The 21,818-nt window shown below is 38.8% G+C and overlaps 2 protein-coding genes across 2 annotated transcripts in view; both read right to left on the minus strand.

Annotated features, from left to right (window-relative positions):
- The window catches only part of LOC140146591 (signal peptidase complex subunit 3-like), a 177,475-nt gene that overhangs the window by 83,498 nt on the left and 72,159 nt on the right, over positions 1-21,818 (minus strand). The window lies entirely within an intron of this gene.
- On the minus strand, positions 660-14,882 carry LOC140158846 (uncharacterized). The gene is made up of 4 exons (XM_072182100.1): positions 14,305-14,882; positions 13,775-13,811; positions 2,054-3,389; positions 660-2,017 (listed from the first exon to the last, which is right to left on the minus strand). Exons 1-4 carry the CDS (start codon positions 14,529-14,531, stop codon positions 990-992), a joined length of 2,628 nt encoding a protein of 875 aa, XP_072038201.1. The 5' UTR covers positions 14,532-14,882; the 3' UTR covers positions 660-989.

The following is a 21,818-nucleotide window of genomic DNA, read 5'->3' on the forward strand; positions in this document are numbered from 1 at the left end:
GGCATGAAGTGTTTGCGTGCACGAAAATTTCGGGAATTTCGCAAGAGCATTTAATTCATGCAATTTTCATGCACACAATATTTTTTCCTTCTACACCCTTTCTGGAAATGTACAAATGTCGCAGAAACATGGGTTCTCTCCAAAATGTGAAAATTTCAATGCCATGAATGTATCATGTTTTACAGCTAATTCTGTAGTTGCATTCTTCCCTAAAATTTTGCGGGGTAATTGAGCTTAGTAGTTGATCGCATCGCATACTGGTCCATATATACTGGCAACACCATCATTTCACATAAGTTTAATACCATGTTAAACAATGTTACTCAAAAGATTGCTCTATTAATTTTCCTTAAGAGGGTATTTTTATGAAGAATATACCATACTTGAAAGTTTATTTTTGGTGAAATTTGCATAATATTTCAAGTAACATTGTTTTACATTGTACATGCTATTAGCTCCACAAGTGAAAAAATTTTCTTTAAAATGGTATTTATAAATATATACTTATAGCTTTGTATGTGATGAGACCAACATAGTAAAATTTTAAAAGCATCATTATTGAGCACGTTCCCAGGGTGTTGAATTCACAGACAGTGGCGGCACCAGGAATTTGTTTCAGGGGGCATTATATAGGGACCAAATTCCTGAATTTCAGGAGCCAAAAATTACAACTCAAATCTTATATACATTACAACTTTTGCTGTACAACATTTCTTTTAAAAAAAATGAAAATCACTCATGAATATGTTGTATTGGATTGTAACTGTAAAACTATTTCTTATACATGATAGAAATATACAATAATTATCAACATTTTCTGTTCTACTTGTACAAGTTCTTTTCTTAATCTTAAGAGTCATATCAAAACGAGTTTTACAAAAATAGATGTTAAAAAATCATGTATACATTGAACAAACAATATATATCTTACATGTAACACCCACAAAATGTAGGCTGGCCAAAATAAAATAACAGGCAAAAAAATCAACTCAATCTTTGTTCTTGAGAATGTTCTCTAACAGATCCAAATCAAATACATCACTAGATCCAAGCTGGCTATTTGTTATATTATTGTCCAGCAAATTGTCTAAGGGTAAGGCATTGTTGGTATACTGCTGGGTAGCAGGACCAGTTGACCCTTGACCTTGCATGTTTGCTGCTGCCATGTTAGGCTGTGGTTGGTTAAGTTGTGTTGTATTACCTTGGGGTCGGAGCTGAGGACTGGGAATATATCCTTGCTGAGCCTGTTGCTGCTGCTGCTGCTGTTGCTGTTGCTGCTGCTGCTGTTGCTGCTGTTGGTGATTAAGCATAGCATGTGTGGAATGGAGATTTGCATGGGAAGTGATATTAGGGTAATTTTGCATGTTAGATGCTGTACTTGCTGTTTGCGTTGGAAAGCGCCCTCCTTGGTATCTAACCATGCTTGATAGCTGTTGGCGTATTGATTGTGACATATTTGATGCACCTGACGCATTTCTACTAACCATTCCACCACGAACCTGACCATGTATTTGATTAGGCCACATGTTGGCATGATTTTGACTACGAATTTGTTTCATAAAAGGTCCACCTGGTCCCATGGTGGCATTAGGTGGCTGTGGGCCTTTGTTCATAGGATTCATGGGATTCATAGTTTGTTGTTGCTGTGGGTTGGAAATTGTATTACGCATACTTTGCATCATTTGCTGTCTTTGCTGTTGCTGTAAAAATTGGACCTGAGTTTGAGTTTGATTTTGATACATAGGCAACTGAATTTGATTCTTGCCATTGGCCCGTTGTATTATATGGTTTGTCCTCATTGGTATCATATTAGCCTGCTGCATACCCTGGTTGTTTGGGTCTACCCCTTGCATGGTCTGACCCATTACACCACCCATGCTTCTATGCATGAGGTTACCAGCAGCCTGCTGCTGCTGCTGAGGTTGCTGACCCATCATACTTGGATTGGATGATACAAACGTTCTGTGCTGTTCACTGTAGTGAGGTGGCGGACCCGTTGCTGCATAAGTTGCCGTTTAACATGAGTTGTTTCATACGCTGTTGGTGAATCATTTTTGTCTGAGCTGTTCTTGAGTCATTTGAGTCTGCTGTTGTGGAGGATGCGAAAACTGCTGCATGGGCAATGTCATATTTTGTGGTTGTTGGTTAACAAGTGGACTGTCCTGAGAATACTGTTCACGTTTGAATTGCTGCTGCTGTTGCTGTTGTTGTTGTTGCTGCTGCATCGGATGGCTTCCACTGGCAGCAACTTGTGATTGAAAAGTGACAAAGCCTGGAAGTCTGCCAGTGGTTGGCTGCTGATTAGCAAATTGAGTCTGCATAGTGTTGTTGGTCCCACTGGCTGTTAAATTACGCTGTTGCTGTTGCTGATTACTAACATTATTCATGGGATAGTTCTGTCCTGACATACCTACTGGCGTTGGGTATGGCCTAGTCTGATTTTGTACCTTAACAGATATGGTATTGGTTCTCCCTAATGAAGTTTGCACATTACTTCCCATGGAAGCAAGCTGTGATATGGCTGGCATTGTCACTGACATAGACGATGGCACCGACTGGTTCAGTGGATAATTCTGTACACATGAGTTGGGGATTTGTGTATTATTATTGCTACCTACTGAGGATTCTTTTTCAAGTTTTATCCTACCCGGTGGCAAATTGTAACTGTCTCTACCCCCACCAATCAAATTCTTGATACCAGGAAGAGGTCCTGTTTTGTTGTCTGATGCTTCGGTGGCAACTGTGTTAGGGGGTGCTGTCATATTTGGATCATAGGGATTTTGGGAGGGTGGTTCAATCTTAGGTTTCACATCAATACTGTCGTTCTGAATTTCCTGGGTACCGGTACTAGAATACCCATCATTTCCAGCATTTGCGTCATGTTGCTGTGGTTGCTGCTGCTGAGCTCGTGACATATTCATTAAGCCTTCACCAAACTCTTCATTCAACATTTTTCTGGTTTCTTCCTCCACTCTGGCCAATTGAGCTTCAAAGGCAGCGACATCATTAGGATTTGTCACCACTGAAGCTAACAGATCATCTAATTCTGAACCATTATCCATTCCTTCCAGCAGCTTGCTGATATCATCAAAGTTGCCACCCCCAGGACTTCCGGTGGCAAACATATCATGTTCTGACAGAGGACTGTTTGAAGCCCCATTCTTTCCCATATCAACATTAGATTCAAATGTGGTCTGCACAACAACTTTGGTTTGGTGGTCAGTGTTGCCGGTACTTATTTGAACCTTGACCTCGGTGGATGTACAGGGACGTTTGGAAGGCGGTGGATCTCCATACCCATTCGCTTGTGAACCTTGACCTAGCAGCTGTTCAGATGGCGCTTTTGGTGATGAGTTGGCAAGAGAGCGTTTTCTGCTTTCCAGGAACTGCTGTAATAATAGAAAAATACAGAAATCAATAATCATGCATGATTAACTTTGGCAAAAACTGATGCTGTAAAACATCAAATTACCATATTCGTTCCAATAACCGCCCACCAAGTGACTTTACAACAAGCAAACTTGTGATATTAGTTTATTAACTGCCCATGCAAATCTTAATCATGGTCTGAAACATATGACACACTGATGATGATGGATGAATATTTTGTGTTTTTATGTATTGTCAGCTTAAGGGGGTACTACACCCCTGACCAATTTTGTGCCTATTTTTGCATTTTTCTCAAAAATTATAGCACATTGGTGACAAGTAAGATATATTATAGGGGCAAGGACTACAACTACTGTACTGAAAATTCAGCAACTCAAAGCAATAAGTTATTGATTTATTGATCAAATATTGGTTTTCCCTCATTTTTGACTGTAACTCCACAACTGTTGTCTGTACTGAAATAAAATTTCCAGTGCAGTAGTTGCAGTCCTTGCCCCTATAATATACATATCTTCCTTGTCCCCAATGCGCTATAATTTGTCAGAAAAATGCAAAAATAGGCACAAAATTGGGCAGGGGTGTAGTACCCCCTTAATACAATGTAAAAAATAAGCGTCCACTCAAAATGACTTTGTTAAGCGCCCTGGGCGGTTAATGGAACTAATACGGTACATGACATTGTACTTCTTTTTGGTTTTCAAAGCTTTAGCATGCTTTCTTAAAGGGGGTAACCCTATTGGTTTTGGATATGGATTGTCTTTAAAATTACATAATAATATCAAATATCTCCCCTTTATGCTGCTTTGTGAAAAAACGAGAGCATTTTCAGCGTAAATGTGAATAAATAGCCAAATTTGCAATCCAATACCTTGTATACGTGAATTGCATTCTGGGTAGGCATGCAACAACAACAATTCCCGCTCAGATGACTTAATACTGACATGCTGCAATGCCGCCCGTATTGAACGGAAAATATTTGTTGTTTTTTGTTTTTTCGCACTGCTTTCAGAAAAAAGGAAACAAAATATATTTCCCTTGCAATATGTACATTTCAAATTAATATAAAAAGTTTGGGTTAAAATGGAGAGGAAAAAAAAACCTTCCGATACCGGTTTTGAACCGGTACCTCTTGGGTAAAAGAACGGTAGCGCTAGCCAATTGAGCTATTTCACCAACTGAAATAATCAAGGAATTGTTTTAATTATATACGGCGGACCGCTCCTCAGCACTTAGCGTGTTCGCTTTTTTCTCTTCCCATGACCAAGTAATTTTTATTGTTTACAAACTGGTATACCTGTAAAACCGCTGTGATTCATGATTTCTCCGAAATACATCGACTTGGAGCGCCAAATTTCAGGATAGTAATGAGAAAAATAGTATCTATTATGTGATACCAAAACCTCATCAACAATGAAAAAAATCGGGGATGATGCTGTCGATCGGGTCACGGACCTTTAAATATTTAGGGTATTGTGGAAATTTTAGACACTGTTTTGTATAGAAAAGTGGTGATGATAAGTAATTTACCGATACACAAAAGTATACATTTTCAGAAAGGAAATGATGCAAGGAATCAAGCACATAGATTATGACAAAAAGAGCATCTTTTTTAGAAATGTAATTTTTTTTTTTCACTATAGTAACCTGCCTTAAATTTCAAAATCATTAAAAATTGCATCTACGTTGTACAGACACAAAACTAGAAAAAGTGTTCTAAAATTTTTGAATTAGGACCATATACTATTTTTACTCTGTGAAATATCCCACATTTTGGACAAAATTAAAAAAAATATAAGCTAAAAATAGTATGAGTGGTAAACACACAGAGGAGAAAGAAAACAGAGAGCGTACCACCAGTCAAAGTCTCCGCATCACCCGATAATGAGGGCCGATTGTTCCATGAAATGCGACAGGCGAGACTGCTACGCATTTACAGCATATTTTCATTTTCTATCACGTAATCAGGAAAGCATGCAACGCTCTAAAGGCAGTGCACGCAGCGCTGGCGTGATTGTTAGACACGACATGATCGAACAATCAGCCCTCATGAATATGCGAGAACTCACCGCATACAATACACAGGGACTTTGACTGGTGGTACGCGCTCTGTTTTCTTCCTCCTCTGTGGGTAAACAATCAAACATAACCTCAAATGACCTTTGACCTCCATATGGGACCCTGGATACCACCAAAACATGAAGGAACCCATAATGCAGCTACGACCCATGTTTGATATAAAATTGGATCGATTGAGCCCATATTTATTGGTCGAGCTATGAGTTTTAATGTTGGACAAGACGTAGTTGAGTCCAATATTTTAAAACTCATAGTGATACCAATAAATATTGGGCATAAAGCATCCAATTTTATCATTAATGTTTTGGATCCAATATTTTCACACACTTGGATTCATCAAAACATAATAATGGTTGCATTAGGTTATAAAATATACAACAACAAGATCAAATGTTATCCAAAAGTTGTATATAGTTTAGCTGCTAAGCTCCCAAAGTTGGTACAATTGTGCACTTTGTGATAAAGCATGAGAGTTTCCACACATGAAGTAGGCCTACATACAATGTAGTCCAAATTTTATTTTAAGATGTGGAGCCATTTCAGATTTGACCCTTAGTGACCTCTAGAGGTCACAAAAGGTTACACATGGGTAAAAATGTGAAAATGTTCAAATCTTGTCAACATACACCAAATTATTTGTTGTGTATGTGTTCACTATAAAATATTTTGTTTGTAATTTATAATTAAATGACGCATTCTGTTGTTTTATTCAAATTCTCAAATGTTAGTTTGCTACAAATGTAAATAACAAGATTCATGTAAAATTTAAACTTTTGAAAAACATTTTTGCCAATATTGCTAAAGATCAATGCATAAATGTTCAGGTTACTTTTATTTTGTTATTTTGCATACTTTTGCCTTGAAACTTGGTTTAAAGTGTTACTAATAGGCCTATGTTCTAAATGTTTATACCAAAAAGAAACCAATTTTAGTAATGCAAATTTTGATACCTCATTTGTCTGGATAACTCAAAATTTGTAGCTATGGTGAGAACTTGAATGAAAAAAGATGCAGACTCACAACTTGCACTAAAAAGATACTCAAGTCAGTGTACCATTACATTCTCTACATGACTGGTCAAGGATGACCCTTGGTGACCTATGACAAACAGGCATTCAAGCGACAAAAGCAACAATGGGATTTAATAGCCTAGGTATAACTTTTAAATCTGCTTCTCTTTCAATAAGGGTCACCATCAGGGTTCACAGTTTTTCATGTTTTGGTATCCAGACACTTTTTGTACTCACTGGACCCCGAAAAAGTAAGATTACATAACCTGAATGGGTCCAACAGGCTGCGGGAAAAATCCCATTCAAGAAATTGTAAATATCATTGTGCATTAAGTGTGTTAACCATCTTAAATTTCCCACGTCAACCTCTTCTACAGTTCCCCTTGTATCGTTGATCAAACATCTGCAGCGATGGGGTGAGGCGGTGTATTATGTAGCAGGGATTTTAGTAACTGTATACAATTTATTAATGAAAAGTTGTACAAAAATATGCTGTGAGCCGACTGAGCTGAGTAGGCATGCAAGTACATTTCCGAGTGACTTGTGAAAACGCGCTTTGGCGGTAGCTGTATTTTCAACCGAGCAAATAGAATAAAATAACCAAATAATTAGACGATTAAAGTAGTAATTGTAATTCTTTATGAAAGGCATTGCGATGTCGTCTTTTACCCAGTAATTCGATACAACTTGGGTAAGTTTTGGGTGCTGAATTCAGCATACTTCAATATTTATTGTGTGCGCCAGTATTGAAAATACATTTTTATGTTTCTGCCTTCTGTACATCGGATGCTAAGTGAAATTTGAACCAACATTAAATCTATTTGGGACCCACAAATTTCAACTAAACAGGCATGAGAATGAGCATCCGTCAAAAAACCTGAAAAGTTTGAAAAATCCGGAAAAAGCCCATGAAATTAGGCTAAAAAGACCAAAAATGGGCTGAAATTGAAAGGAAGTGCCGAAATTTGGACCCAAAAGAAGCCTGAATTCAGGCTTAAACCTGAAAATGCCTGACTAAATGGGATCTGAATGTTTAAAATGTTAATGGGTGATGGATCCAACTTATAAAAGTGGATCCGTTATTTGAAAGCAATCTGAACCCTGGTCACCATGGCAACATATTTTGGGCTAAGACAAATGAGGCACCAAAATTTGAAAAACAAATCTGGGCTTACTTTTGGTATTTCTGTTTTAATACATGTAGGATGAATAGATGTTGAGTTATTGCCTAAAAAAAAACTGACAGGGACAGGTTCTTGAGAGCCCCCCCCCATGGTCCCATCCTCTGAAGAACCCAGCCATAATTGATTGAAACCATGTCAATTTGACAATGGTTTGCTTGTAATCCAAGGGGGGGGGGGGCTCATGTAGTGTCGTACACACCAAATGCCAGCAAAAACACAGTTAGACCACCTGACATATTGAGTCGATTGCTGTCACCCAAAGACCCAACTGTATTACAATCTGTCACTAAAAGACCCCATGTTTTTATGGTTTGTTACCCAAGACCCTGCCCAATTATCCATTGTTTTGAAGAACAGGCCTTCATTATTTGCAATACGACATCTATAATATTGCAGGCTTTTCACATGTACACTTTCCTTGCCCCATCCTAGGGTATTATATTTTAAGACAGTGTGTGTACAAATCTCAAGGATCAGGAGGGGTTTGTACAGGATTTGTATTTTGTAAGTGTAAAAAAAAATGTCAAAATTGTTGAATGATCGCCGACCACCTACATAAAGCTAGTTATCATAACCTATATCAGCTTTGACCGATATTTTAACTAGATTTAAAAAAAAAAAAAAACCCATTTTTTTGTAGTTATAACATTTTTGACCCCTCCCTGGGACTTAAGTTTATAAAATGTCATCAAAAAATGTCTTTTTTTCCAATTCAACAATGGAAAGAAGGAAAGAAAAGGAATTAAAGAGATGAGAAAAGAAGCATGAAGATGACATATCAAGAAGATGAGAGACGAGAAGAGGAGAAAGACAGAGAGAGAAAAAAAAAATAAGTTCATGTGCCCCCCAGTCTTGCCCCCCCCCTCAGTTTTGTGCTTTTCCCTAGTTGCTTCTGTCAGGGGCAGCACAAATAATCATTCAGGCATTTGTCTCCTCTATCTTGGGATTGAATTGCCCATCTCCCTGTCATAAAGGAGCCCTCCTGTGAAAAAGGAGCAACCGGTGACCCCTCATTCTTGAGGTTTGTTGCCAGTTCCCCTCGTCACACAGGAGTGGCACAAAGCTTAGGGGGGCATCAGGGCATTTGCCCCTCAGTCCTGTACTTTCCCTAGTTGCCCCTCCCTGTCAAATTGGAGGCATCGCTTGCCACTCAATCTTGGGAATCCCCCCCCCCCAGTTGCCCCTCCCACTGTCAATTTGGGCTTGAGCAGCACCACATAGTAATATGGCTGAGGGCATAATTTTTGTCCCCCTCCAAATCTGGAATTTTTCCCACTTTCCTCCGGCCAAATAAGGAAGGTTTTCACTTTTGAGGCAAACATAGGCATTAAAAAGGTGGTTCTCGAACCACAAATCTCACCTGCTTTCGCATTTACTTTGGGTAACAGCTAGGTAAAACAAGATAGAGCTGTTCTCAAAACTGCAATGCTGGACCCTGGGGCTTGTGTGCTTTGTTAAGAAAAATCAAACAAAAGTTCTTTATTTTTTTGGACAGAAATAATACCCCACCCCTACACCACTTGACTCTCTCCGACACTTTGTGACCCATTCTGACAACCTATAACCATAGACCCTATACCCACCCTGACACCATTTGACCCACAGTGACACCATGACACACAGGCTGGGAAATAAGAAGCGCCGGACTAGGGGCTAGCCTACTACACTACAAAGTACAGCCAAGTTCGGAAACCAGTCGCTCGGAGCAGTTGTTGGGGTACATGCATATACACGTATACATGTACGTGTTTAGGGATTGACACAGTAAAAAAGGTCCTCTCTACTGGTAGAGCTAGGTTTCATCACCATATGCCTTACGGATCCTCAGATATCTAGTATGCATGTTCAGCGCTGCATATCTAAATGTAGATCTCTCCATAAGGTTCCTGGGGGGGGGATGCACTTGCATTACGTGTTGGAAACCATGCTCATGTATGGACTCTAGACTTCTCCGTAGTCGCCCAGATCTCGTTATTGTTTAAATTCTCCCGACACGTACCATTGCCATTAACTATACATGGTACACAACTATCTATGGAATGCGGAGCTTTTGTGCTGGCGCCGAAAGCTGGTGGATGAACGTACGCATCTAGCGCGTGATTGTACCACCATACTTAGTCTTGTGGTTAGATTTGATTGATAAACAAGTATGATTGACAGTGTGTTTTAGAGAACGAAGTCCCGGGGTAAAGTTCTGCTTAAAAGTGAAAGTCCATACTCCATAGTCGATTTTTAACTTGGATAATAAACTGGCAGATTCTAAAATTAGAATTGTTCAGTATTATAGTGCCATTATAGTTATGCCATTATGATATGTTGCATTCAATAATATAAGCCTACCTAGGGCCTATACTTTCCTTTTACTGTCACAAATAATTATAATTATATAAACTTTTTCATAACCATTTTATACTAGTATTTTGATGTAATAAATATCAGTATAATTTCGAGTTCAACTGAATGCGGTCATCATGATTTTAAAATAACATATTTTTATTTATCAGAAATCGACTATGACATAGTCTAGTATGGACTCTTGAAACACACCCTAAACAAGTATTACTCAGTGCGCACAAAACCAGGGGCGTAGTAAGAGCATCAGGGGCCCATGGACAAGGAGCAATACGGGCCCTTTTAACCAGGGTGCGATTTACCTTATGGGGGCGGGCCTGGGCCAGGCCAAATTTGGAGGCCCCGAACTCGCGTGCCGAGAAAGGTATGTGCACTCAAGTCAGTTTACGTATAATATAGAGGGGGACTAACATATTTTGATCCGATGTTACTAGGACATTTGCGCGTAGTAAAGCACACGCAAAAAAAAAAACAATTTCAGACTATTTTAACCCAGATCAACATGAATTGCTATTTGAATGCGCGCGAAGCGCAGAAAATTTTACAATTTTTACCCTATTTTGGTCAAAAAACATGCTGTTATTGTGGTTAAAAGAAAGATGCATATTTTGGGGACCCAATGGTAAATCCGGCCCTGCTCTCCATTATCAGCCCTTATTTAATTTTCGCTTTTGTGCTCGGGTCCCTGAACCCTCGGGCCCATGGACTTCGTCCACCTGTCCCCTGCTTACTACGCCCCTGTGCAAAACATACCCTAAACAAGTATTTTGCCATTTTTTAACAGAAAGAAAGTAAAAATTCATGTTCAGGTTCTTGTTAAAATATTAGTAGTTTGATGTTTCTTAATATTTTACCCTACGATGTGTTCTGATAGAAGCCAAACATAGCCCATTTCACCCCTTTTTATTTTGCCATTAAACTGTACCCTACGCAAGTACTTTGCTTGGAAAAGTACATGATGTATACCCTTTTTCCTGATTTTTGGCGTTTTTGACACCCTAAACAGGTACACCGCTGTACTTGCCCAATGCTGCAAAACAACCCTTTTTACTTGTTTTTGTACACGAGCATGGTGTCCACCTTGAAATACAAGTCCCCCGGATCAGGTTTTGTCACCATATATGCATTATGGATCATAAATTCATAAGATATCCACAATTTCTTGACTCCCATGGGAGATCCTCCCCTCAGGCACCCCTCGACGGGTAATACTGTATATGGCAAAACCTTGATCAGATACTGTTAGAATGAATTATTTTGACATACATACTTAAAGGGGGTAACCCTATCCGCTTAGGATATGGATTCTCTTCAAACTTACATTGTCCCTTTATCCATCTATGTGAGAAAACGGAACAATTTCAGCATAAATGTGAATAATTAGCATATTAGCAAGCCAATACACTAGTACGCGTGAATTGCATTCTGGTCAGGCATCCCGAAACAACGGCCGAGCATGTCCCGGTGGAAACAGGAAGTGTTTGCCTTGGCACTGAAAACCGGCTCGCCCCTGTACACTTTTATACCCTCTGATTAATCTTAAAAAACATTACATATCACTGCGCTCATTATCATTCTTGACAAGATAGCCCATGCTGTATTTACTTCGCTTAATTATTTCTTTATTTTTAGTTATCATGCACATTTTCACATATTTATGATTTTTCTTTGTTTTATTTTTTAACTAATTTTTAATGGGGGGGAGGTGCTCTCATAATTTTTTCATATTCCTCATATCATGCTTGACAATATAGGTCATGTTTCCTTATTTATTTCGCCTCTTATGTATTTCTTTATTTTTGTTTTTTTTTTATATCATTATAGCGCCATCTATAGTTTGACATTAGGGGGCCTATTTGATGTATTTTTGCGGCCGCATTGGTACTGGGGTGAAGTCTTCCGAATCTATTCCGATTTCATTCTATGACTACCCAAAACTCCCGTGTCGTGTAAAATGCGACCAACTGGTAGCCTGTAACAAGGTGGTTTTTTCAAGATTTCTTCGGAAATACATCGATTTGAAGTGTCAAATTGCAGGATAGTAATGAGAAAAATATGATTCATTTTATGATATCAAAAACTCATCAACAATGAGAAAAATCGGGGGGATTGATGCTGTTGATCGGGTTACAGACCTTTAAGTACCAGCAAATTTTTCTCAATTCCAAGGGGAAATCCTCCTTAGCCAAGAGAGGGGAAATCCTCCTTAGGAGGGCCGCAATGCAGCATTTTTATACAGAAAAACTTGATCCGATACTGCTATAATCATGGGCCACTGTGATGTAGACTTCGCCAAAATTTTCTCAAAATAGTAATTTTCACATTTTGCCACACACAGTGTCTTGGGCACAGAGCCGAGAGCCCCCTTGGGCACCCCCTCGATGGGTAATGCAGCATCACACAAAAATAAAAACTCCCCCCTCTGGCACCCGCCAGGAGCCCAGGACAGAGGCATACATCGCTACAGAAAAACTTAATTGTGATGAGATATAATTTTACTGTACTAGTATTTTAAAAGTGTTGTAATCGGGGAGGGGGGAAGGGCACCCTCACACAAAAGTGCTGTGCTACATATCCGTATCTTAAAACCTCTCAAATTAGTGGAATGGCGTATCGCACACAATCAATTTTATACCCCTTAGGCCGTATAAAATTAATGTTTTGGTTCTCGTCCAGAAGATTTTCATGAATTGATGAGGGAGGGAGGTGTTTTTTTTTTTTTTTTTTTTTTTTTTTTTTTTGTTTTTTTTTTTTTTTTTTTTTTGTTTTTTTTTCAATTTTTTTTTTTTTTTTTAGTTTTCGGTTTTTTTTTTTTTTGCTCGAGGAAACGATGAGGCCCTTTTTTTTTTTTTTTTTTTCAAATGTAAAATACTAAAAAATAAACCTCCCTAGAATACCACAAAAAGACTTGGAAGTGATGCTTGTTCTCTAATAAACTTATTTATATGTATGAAGATTTCATAAATCATTCCAAAGTCTAAAAAAATCTGACAAATCCCAGAAACTGAGGAGGGAGGGGACGAGAACCAAAATATTAATTTTACACGGCCTTATGGTATAATTTTTTATTCTAAATTTTGTCAATATTTCCTGGAGATGATATTACAAGAGTAAACTATAGGAAGACAAAACATTATTTCTTGTAAAACAAGACATACATTGGGTAGTAGTACGTAGTACGGTACCGGTACCGTATTTTTCCCCTAAGTCGACCAACAAAATATTAACAACCTATTTATTGTAAATGTCCAAGAATTGGCTAAAAAGACCCCTAACTGGCGCTATCTTCTGAAAAAGTACCACTTTTTTCAAAAAGACGTTGGTGGCACCATGTTGTGAAAATAAGACTCCTTTCCTGTGTTTTTCTTGGGTATGTGTACATATGTAGGATGTGGTGATCATGATCCCTGGGATATCATATCATGGGCATTTTTGACATACATGTACATTTGATTTCGTTTTTTTCCACCACATTTTCTCATTTGAAGGAAATCCCCTCGGACACTCCCAGGACGGAACATGCAGCCCTCCCTACAGAAAAGCTTTAATCAAGAATTGCCCCCCCCCCCCTCCCGCAGTAGGACTCTGAATCCGTGGTACTGGGCCCCCTGGGACTGGTATCAACTTGATTACATACATGCAATGCATCATCTTTTACTAATTGTTTTTCACTTCAGTCCAATTCATTTTAAATCGTGCACGTACAATAACATCAAAATCTCATACAAACTTCCTTGTAAATACAAATGCTGAGCTACAAACGTGAGTATATTCCAGACTTGTGTCACTCACGTACGCACTTTACATGGTAAGACATATGCGTAGGTTGTACTTCCTAAAAATCCTGTATACATGACACACAGCTCGGTCAGTCACAGCAGTACACAGACAGTGACAACAGTATCTCAAACATTTAGATCAATTCTAAGTAAATTACGGTTCCGGTTCATGTTTACTTGCAACAATTAATTGTCGAATTGTATACTCGGATAATGAATAACAATAATTATTCTGAATCGTGGGAAAGTGGTTCGATTGTATTATATTGTATTCCTGATGTCAGTGTGAAGTTCCGATTGTTGTTTTCGTTTTGACCCCGAACTACTGTATGTAAATCATACACGTACAAGGCCACAGCACGTCGCTTGCCTGCTCAGCTCGGTCCGCCTCCATGCGCCCTTTACATACAATAATATACTGGGTCTATATACCAACTTGCTATCATTAATTAGCGACCCATATAAACATAAATATTACAAAGTTCATTTTTCTCTTTTGTAATTGTTCCTCACCTTATTCTGTTTGTCCTCTTGTTTGACATTTTTGCCGGTCGTTTATTCTTGTTATCTTGAAATCGTTGAAATAATGCCCTGGTTTCCTGGTTTTCGGCTTGCCATCGAACCGGTAGAGCCGATTCGTATTTCTGGTAAGAGATGTTGTGTTGTTGTCGGCATTTTTCTAACCGTTCCCGGAGCCGATCTACAACCTCTTGCTTTCTAGGGGACACACAGTCCCCCATATTTGACGGATAAACCACAATGGTGACGGTTAGTACAAACCAAATGAACCCCGAAAAAAAATGAACTGGTGGAAGTCTTCCTTCACATTTCACAGTGTAGTCTATACACAACTACGTACAATCGCACATACACCGTGCATTGTGGTGAATAGAGTGGATGTTATGTGCTGTGCACTGTGCTCTGCGCACTGCTGAACGTTCATCTTCCGGCCAAAATGACTGGCTAACGATTGCAGCAACTGTCACCTAATAAGCACCCGAAATCGCCCAATTGACAAATTGGGTGCGTGACGAACGATTTGGGCAATACTTTATATTATGATCGCCGTATATGCACCAACGTAGGCACCCAAAGGGTAAAAAGGTGCAACATTTCATGTGAGAGAATAATGACCAAAGGTTGATTCACAATGAAACACGGAGGTGTCATGTCGGAGAGCAACTTATTAATATTAAATATCCTTTGACGTCAGTTGGGTGGAGAGGTTAAAGTAAGGTGAATAAACAGACTTGCACAGCACAACTTCTGCGAGTTCCCGGAGTGGCAATCGAGCAGCTTTGAGCAACTGAGTGAATATCGTTTAAAACCAGAACTTTTAGGCCGATTTTCATATTAACTAGGCCTAGCCTACATGTAGGCTAGCTATCAGTATCAGACCCGCACCTTCCAAATCGACCCCGGAAATCGGCAATTGCGGCCAAGTGGTGGCAGCGGTGGGATTTTCTGAGAAGTCCACTTTTCACGTCATTATAAAAGCTGAGCCGCATCTGTGTTTCTAGCCAATGAGGTAGCACCCTTTTCTACGTGTTGGGAAAAGCGCGCTACCTCAATAGTCAAATAAAGCGATTGTCGCTCAGCGACGGAGTATAAATTTAGCTTAGGGGCTGTGCAATAAGGGGTCGTGCAATAATTATGTATACCCCCGGGGTGGTGAATTATAGGGGGGAACAAAGATTTTGGGCAGGCCAAAGGGGGGGGAAGCTTTTTGGCAGGTCAAAAGGGGGGTCAAGGCAACTTTCAAGGGGGGCGGGCAAAATTCGACGAAACTTTTCAAAATTTGAATCTAAATATTGAGCCTCGAGCCAGCCACAAGAACTGAGCCACGGCATGCAAATCACATTACTTTGTGCAAAGACCACCTGCAAATACAGCTATAGCAAAATAATGATAGGACTACTATTAGGGCCTATATAAAATTATCAAAGGGCTTTCGCCATGGGGGTGAAGGGGATCTCTAAAAACAGGAAAAACTGGGAAGAGAGGGAGAGGGAAGGAAGAGAAGGGAGGTGAGAGAGAGGGGGAGAAGTGGAGGATATGAGATTGTCTTGTCTCTCACATCATGTGAGAGAAAGGGTGTGTACAAACTGCAATCAAATAAAATATTAGTGGCAAATGGTGGTCATAGACCACAAACCTAGCTGGGGCATGTTGGTGTAACTGTTTTGGAGGTATCTGACCCCTGCAAAATGTTCCAAAAATGTCACAAGTTCCCCTGGTCATGAGGTTTGTTGTCACCGAGTGTGAGCCCCATATAAGTTACAGATACAATTCTAAGATTTGACACCAGATGACCTTTGACCTGACCCATGCATGATGTTCCTCAATGTTTCCCTGGTCTTTACCCCCTTAAGGGCAGTGTAATGGGAGCGAACATGGACCTTTTCGAGCATCATTATTTCTGAATTGTATGTCCAAAGTATATAAAACTATACATTTTTGGAAAGGAAATGAGTCAAGGAATCCCATGGTGACGTCAGATTTTTTCAAAAATCTCGAGTTTTTGAAAAAATCACAAAAAATCACTTTTTTACCCCAATTTTTTGTGACAACTTAAAAAAAAATCCGTTCGGAATAAAAAAATTTCAGTTAGCTTTTTATGAAGAAGAGACATGAACTTAGGGAACGTTTTTTTATTTTTTTGAAATTCGTCTCTTTTTTCGAAATATTGAAAAAAACATGTGAAAAAGGCAATTTTGTCACTTTATTCAGCTAAAAATTGCACATAATGGTGTATATTTTTGTTTAAAACAAATATTTTGAAAAAATGAGAAAACCTTCCCTAGACTTTGATGTACTCTAAACGATAGTGCAAAAAGTTTACCTTTTGCTTGCATATTTTTCGAGTTATCTTGTCACAAAAATCGTGCAATATTGTCAAAAGTGAACTATGAGAAATCGACGTTTTAGTAAAAAATGTCAAAATTATGCACAAAATGTCCTTATATTTTAAAACGGCAAGACTTTCACGCTTGTAAAAGCTGTATATGGTGCATGGTCTAAATATGCATCTTTTTGCACCAATGAATTTATAATGTCTGCTTTTAGTGCGCCAAAATTCAAAATAATTAAAAAATCTAAGTGGCATTTTGACCGCATTTGCCGGCGTTAACAACATACCGAATGCGCCTTGACTGCGTTGGACATACGCGCAGAGTTGCGCCGCGTCACGCGACTCGAATCTCGCGCGTAATCACAATATTTCGCATTCGCGCATTTCTAACTCATTATTTCCCGCCAATTTAGGGTACATGCCACCAAATAGCTTTCCATAGACTTTACGTGCAAAACAGGGGTCACGTTTTAGGCTATAAGTCGAGTTACGTCTTACTTTGAAATATATATTTGATATCATTTTAATCAGAACAAAATTCTGCATAACATATCTGAAAATGACACCATATTTTAGGTCTACTTTTTGAGAAAAATAGCGCTATATAAAAAGACCCGATTTTCCCGTGTTTACGTCTGACTGCTAACCGCGTTTTGACCTCGTGTGTTCATCCGCTCATCATCGTAAACATCACTCAAATTTTCGCGTTTTCTGTTCAAATTAGTAGAGATCACATTCACAAGTTCTAGCAAAACACGATTTGCAACACTAAAATTGTTAATATTGTACTGATTTTGCACATTTTTTATGCAAAGTTGGGACTATAGTCGTGATAAACTTTTACCGGAAACCGCTTCACACGCGGATTTAGTGGTATGAACCCTTTACTAAGCTGTCTTGAGCCATGTGACTTTTTAGAGTTGAAAAGAGTGAAATAAATCAAGCAAAAATACGTGTAAATAATTAACCAGTTGTATTTAATCAGTTTCAAGTGAAAGAATACATCTTAGTGTTGATAAATATCAAGAAATCTCAAATTCGGGCGTGGACGAATGAGTGATTCCATTACTCTGGCCTTAATGACCTTTGACCCCAATTCTGTGTACAAGTTATAGGCATGTGGTATAGCCGATGCATATGTGCAAACGACATCATGCATTGTACTATATAATATGTGGCAGAAGAAGCATTTTGAAGGTATTTGGTTATATACCAGAAATGCTCCCTTATATATTGTAAACAGAATTTGGGTCAAAGGTCATTAACTTAATGACCTTTGACCCAAATTCTGTTTACACCCTATGAGTACTATGATATAGCCGATATACAGGGTGTATCAAAATGATTGGTACCGGGCTATGTGACATTTTAAAAAATATACCAAAAATATATAATTCCTAATTAATATAATTTTTGTACTATAAATAGAAAGGAGCATATGTTAACTCGTTGATCTAATAATCTGAAGATAATAAGTTGATGCATCTGGGAGCTATTGTCATTTAAACGAAGATCGGCGTAATCATGATTTTACTTAGGCCTACACAACACAAGATGAATAGGTCCACTACTCAAACTATTCGTTGCATACATGCTCTTCAATATCTTACCTCAGTCTACAAAACATAAAATTACTTTACACATGCTTTTAGAAAGATAGTTCCTGAATGAAGTCCCTGCCTTACGACTCTGGCGGTTTGAGGTGAAGCCCATCTTGAATGAACTTAACACATGTGATGGATCCATTCTATAATTGCCCACATCAAATTTTGAAACATTACAAGTTACAGCATGTTTGCATGGGATAGTCCTTGCTCTTCTTAGACTCCGTGGACTTCTAAAATCTTCTCTGCACTTCAAGTAGCTTCGTGTCAACCAGTAAATCTTTATGAATGCACGCTGAAGTGTGGAATACTGTGGAGCCATTCCAATAACTCATACTGGGTCTAACCAAACAGACACTCTCTGCAGTCTATAGCCATTCACTGTCACACCATCTACTTAGTAGGCCTAATCTCAAACATCTATTACTACAATTTAAATTACCGCTCATGATACACAAACTTCTTTCACCTCACCTAAATGATGTAAGTCAATAATATTACTCTCAACCAATAAATATTGATTAGAACATTTATATATATTATAAATGAAGAAAATAGGGAACGAAAAAATTAAACACTTCCATGATTTTCAACATATCATTCTCACAACGTATTTGTAGTAAAATAGAGCTTTGAAAATGGTGCGCTACTGATCCAGCGTTACGATGAAAGGTGTCAAAACACCTACTTTCCTTTAGAATCATGTAACTTCTGAACATAATGTGCTATCTTTATGATCTAAAATTCTTATAGAAGATAAAACTACTATACTTTCAAATATTTAAACAATTAACTCCAAACTGGTACAAAAAATGGTAAAACAATTCGGCAAAAATGAGAAGTCGTCGGTACCAATCATTTTGATACACCCTGTATGTGTGCAAATTGCGTAATTGTAATTGTAGGGTGTAACAGAAGAGTTTTGAAGTTTTGTTGCCAGAAAGAAAGAAAGAAGCAGAATCGGATAGCATTACAGTACCTAGGTGAATAGTTGGTCAGGGCCTACAATGATGTTGTTCAGGTGATTAGGTGATGTGGTCCATGATATCTGCATCCGTTGTACGAAATTTTACTACGTTGTACGAAAACTAATGATTTTGCAAGATTGACAAAATATGTGTGTGTCCCATCCGCACCGCTCCCTTCCTGTAGCACTAAATGAGTATCGCCCTGGGCACAGGGTGGCAAGTTCGAATCCACTCCCTGTCGCTAGAAATTTTGGGACTACATTTGCGATTTGCGTCTTCCTTATACTCTTATTTTAGACCCAAAATTAACACCCGCTTGGCCCATTTAAATGCCAAATTCCCGCGTGCTTCATCCCAGTAAGCCAATTCTGAGAGGAGATCGGTGAGACGGTCCTTAAGAAATTCGCTTTTCATCTCGAACTTGGTTAAAGTAATGTTATATGTAAATCATAAAATACGAGTGCTAGGCCCGGGTGCTAGGGCATCTCTCTTGATGCCTCAAAGCCTAAAATCATGAGCTTCCGGGGACTTTGGTTCCTGGGTGGTCTGGAGCTAACTCCTGGACACCCCGCCCGCCCCGAGCCGTACCGACCGGATACAGGAGGGAGGTAGGGGGAGACAAGTTTGCTCCAAGGCTCGAAATACCGGGACAAATTGATCAAAAGTTGAAAATATGCATCTTTCTTTGGCCCGATTTTAGTAGCAGAGGAGTGTGACGATTTGGAAACGTTAAGCGACGTTAATAGCGGCGCCCTGATTTCTATTATCCATGGGCGTCAATCCGAGGGGGACAGGGGCGTGTCTTGGGTAAAATGACCCGTTTTTTGTTCTTTTCAACCACTTTTGAACAATTTTGGTTGGTTGTCCCCCCTTTTTACTTTCATTTGGCAAATGATTTGTCATCAAGACTCTCTCCGAGTGATGATCTTCTTAGGAGTCAGAGATGTAGGTGCTTCCACTGAATGGACTTATAATTCCAGTGATTAATGTCTTATCATCTTTAGCCAAATATAGATGAAACTTGTCTCGGTCCTCATTTTAAATGTATAGGAGGTATGGATCTGATTCTGTCAACTGGTATCAATTTTGTGCATGGAGATTCTAGGACCCCCATCTAGAAGACACCCTGGAATACAAAATGGAAATGGATTTATGTTGAAAACATTTACATCAGAGTCCCAGCAAACACAAAAATGTTTTAAATAAGTTATATTTTGGGTTTTGGTGTAGGTAAAAACGTTTTAATAACATTAAAATGTCGGTTAAAGGTCATGAAATCGTTTTAAAACGTTTTGTATGAAAACACACTACAATAATATTTTTTAAATGTTTTTGAAATGTCATTTCAAACTTGCAAACTTTTTTGGCCAAATATTTTGTCAACACTTAAATAACATTATATTTGCACCCAGCAAACACAGAAATTTTCTTGAAATGTTTTTTACAAAACGTTTTCATAACATTTAAATGTCGGGTTTATAAAGGTCGTGAAAACATTTTAAAAACGTTATTGTAAATATTTTGGGCAAACATTTTTTGTAAAATATTTTTTCAACCCCAAAATAACATTCTGCTTAGAATGATTTGTACCAAGTTTTCACAAATGTTTTTGGAATGTTATTAAAACGTTTTTATACCCTTTATAAGTTTATATAACCGACATTTGTAAAACATTTTGTGTTTGCCGTGCAGTAAATTACCAACGTTCTCATAGCGCAGCAGCATGCCACACCATACCGAAAGCCTTCTCAAAGACATGGTATAGGTAGGCCTACTGGTGTTCATATTTTGCACACAGTATCCTAAGGTTGAATATTTGTTCTGTGGTACTCCTTCCTGAAGCCTGCCAGCCCTGTTCTTCAATAGCGTTCAGTGATGATGCTCTCAACCAGAGGTTTCAGTCTGTTCAAGATGGGATCTTAACATTATTTTGCTGGGGTGGCCTATGAGACTGATTGTACGGTAGTTCTGACAAGCTGGAGGTTTCCTTTTTGGGGGAGTGTAATCACTGGTGACTGTCTCCAAGATATAGGCCAGGTAACTTAAGCACATCAATAGCTGCATCCCCTGCTGCTTGAACAAGCTCGCCTGGAACGTTATCTATGCCTAATGGCTTGCCCCTTTTTCAGTGCTTTCACAGCGGCTTCCTCTTTTCGCAAGATCATAGATCGTAAGATATAGGCTGACGTTCCTCATTATCTAAGTAATAATGTGGACAGCCTATAGGATTAATGAATCGCCTTGCAGTTCGTGACATAGTTGTACAAGTCAGAGCAGTACTTCGTCCACCTGCTAAGAAACTCCTTTTCTTCCATTCATGCCATTAGACACTTCCCGTTCTTGTCCTGAATAGTGGCAGATCTTTACCAGCTGATATACCTTTCTATAGCTCTTTCTGCTGTTGCTCTTGGACAGGCTGGCTGGACTCCACCTCTTCGCATTGCTGTCCAATCCAGTTTTCCCATCGTTTAATGCCGTTCTTAACCAACTTGTTGGCCTCCCTATAATCTCTTGCTCAACTTGGATTGTTCCGTTTATACTTTAACTCTCTTCTCCTATCGCAGAGCTCCAGCACTTCCTTTGTGATCCAGAGAAAAAAAATAA

Source organism: Amphiura filiformis, chromosome 1 (assembly GCF_039555335.1).
Source record: "Amphiura filiformis chromosome 1, Afil_fr2py, whole genome shotgun sequence".
Classification (NCBI taxonomy): Eukaryota; Metazoa; Echinodermata; class Ophiuroidea; order Amphilepidida; family Amphiuridae; genus Amphiura; species Amphiura filiformis.

Excerpts from the sequence above, each read along its gene's own strand:
- LOC140158846 (XM_072182100.1), bottom strand. The coding sequence starts at position 14,531 with ATGGGGGACTGTGTGTCCCCTAGAAAGCAAGAGGTTGTAGATCGGCTC. Across the intron at positions 13,812-14,304 it reads AAGAGGACAAACAGAATAAG|TGCGTACGTGAGTGACACAA; the intron begins GTGAGGAACAAT and ends TACCATGTAAAG. Across the intron at positions 3,390-13,774 it reads CAAGTCTGGAATATACTCAC|CAGTTCCTGGAAAGCAGAAA; the intron begins GTTTGTAGCTCA and ends CTATTATTACAG.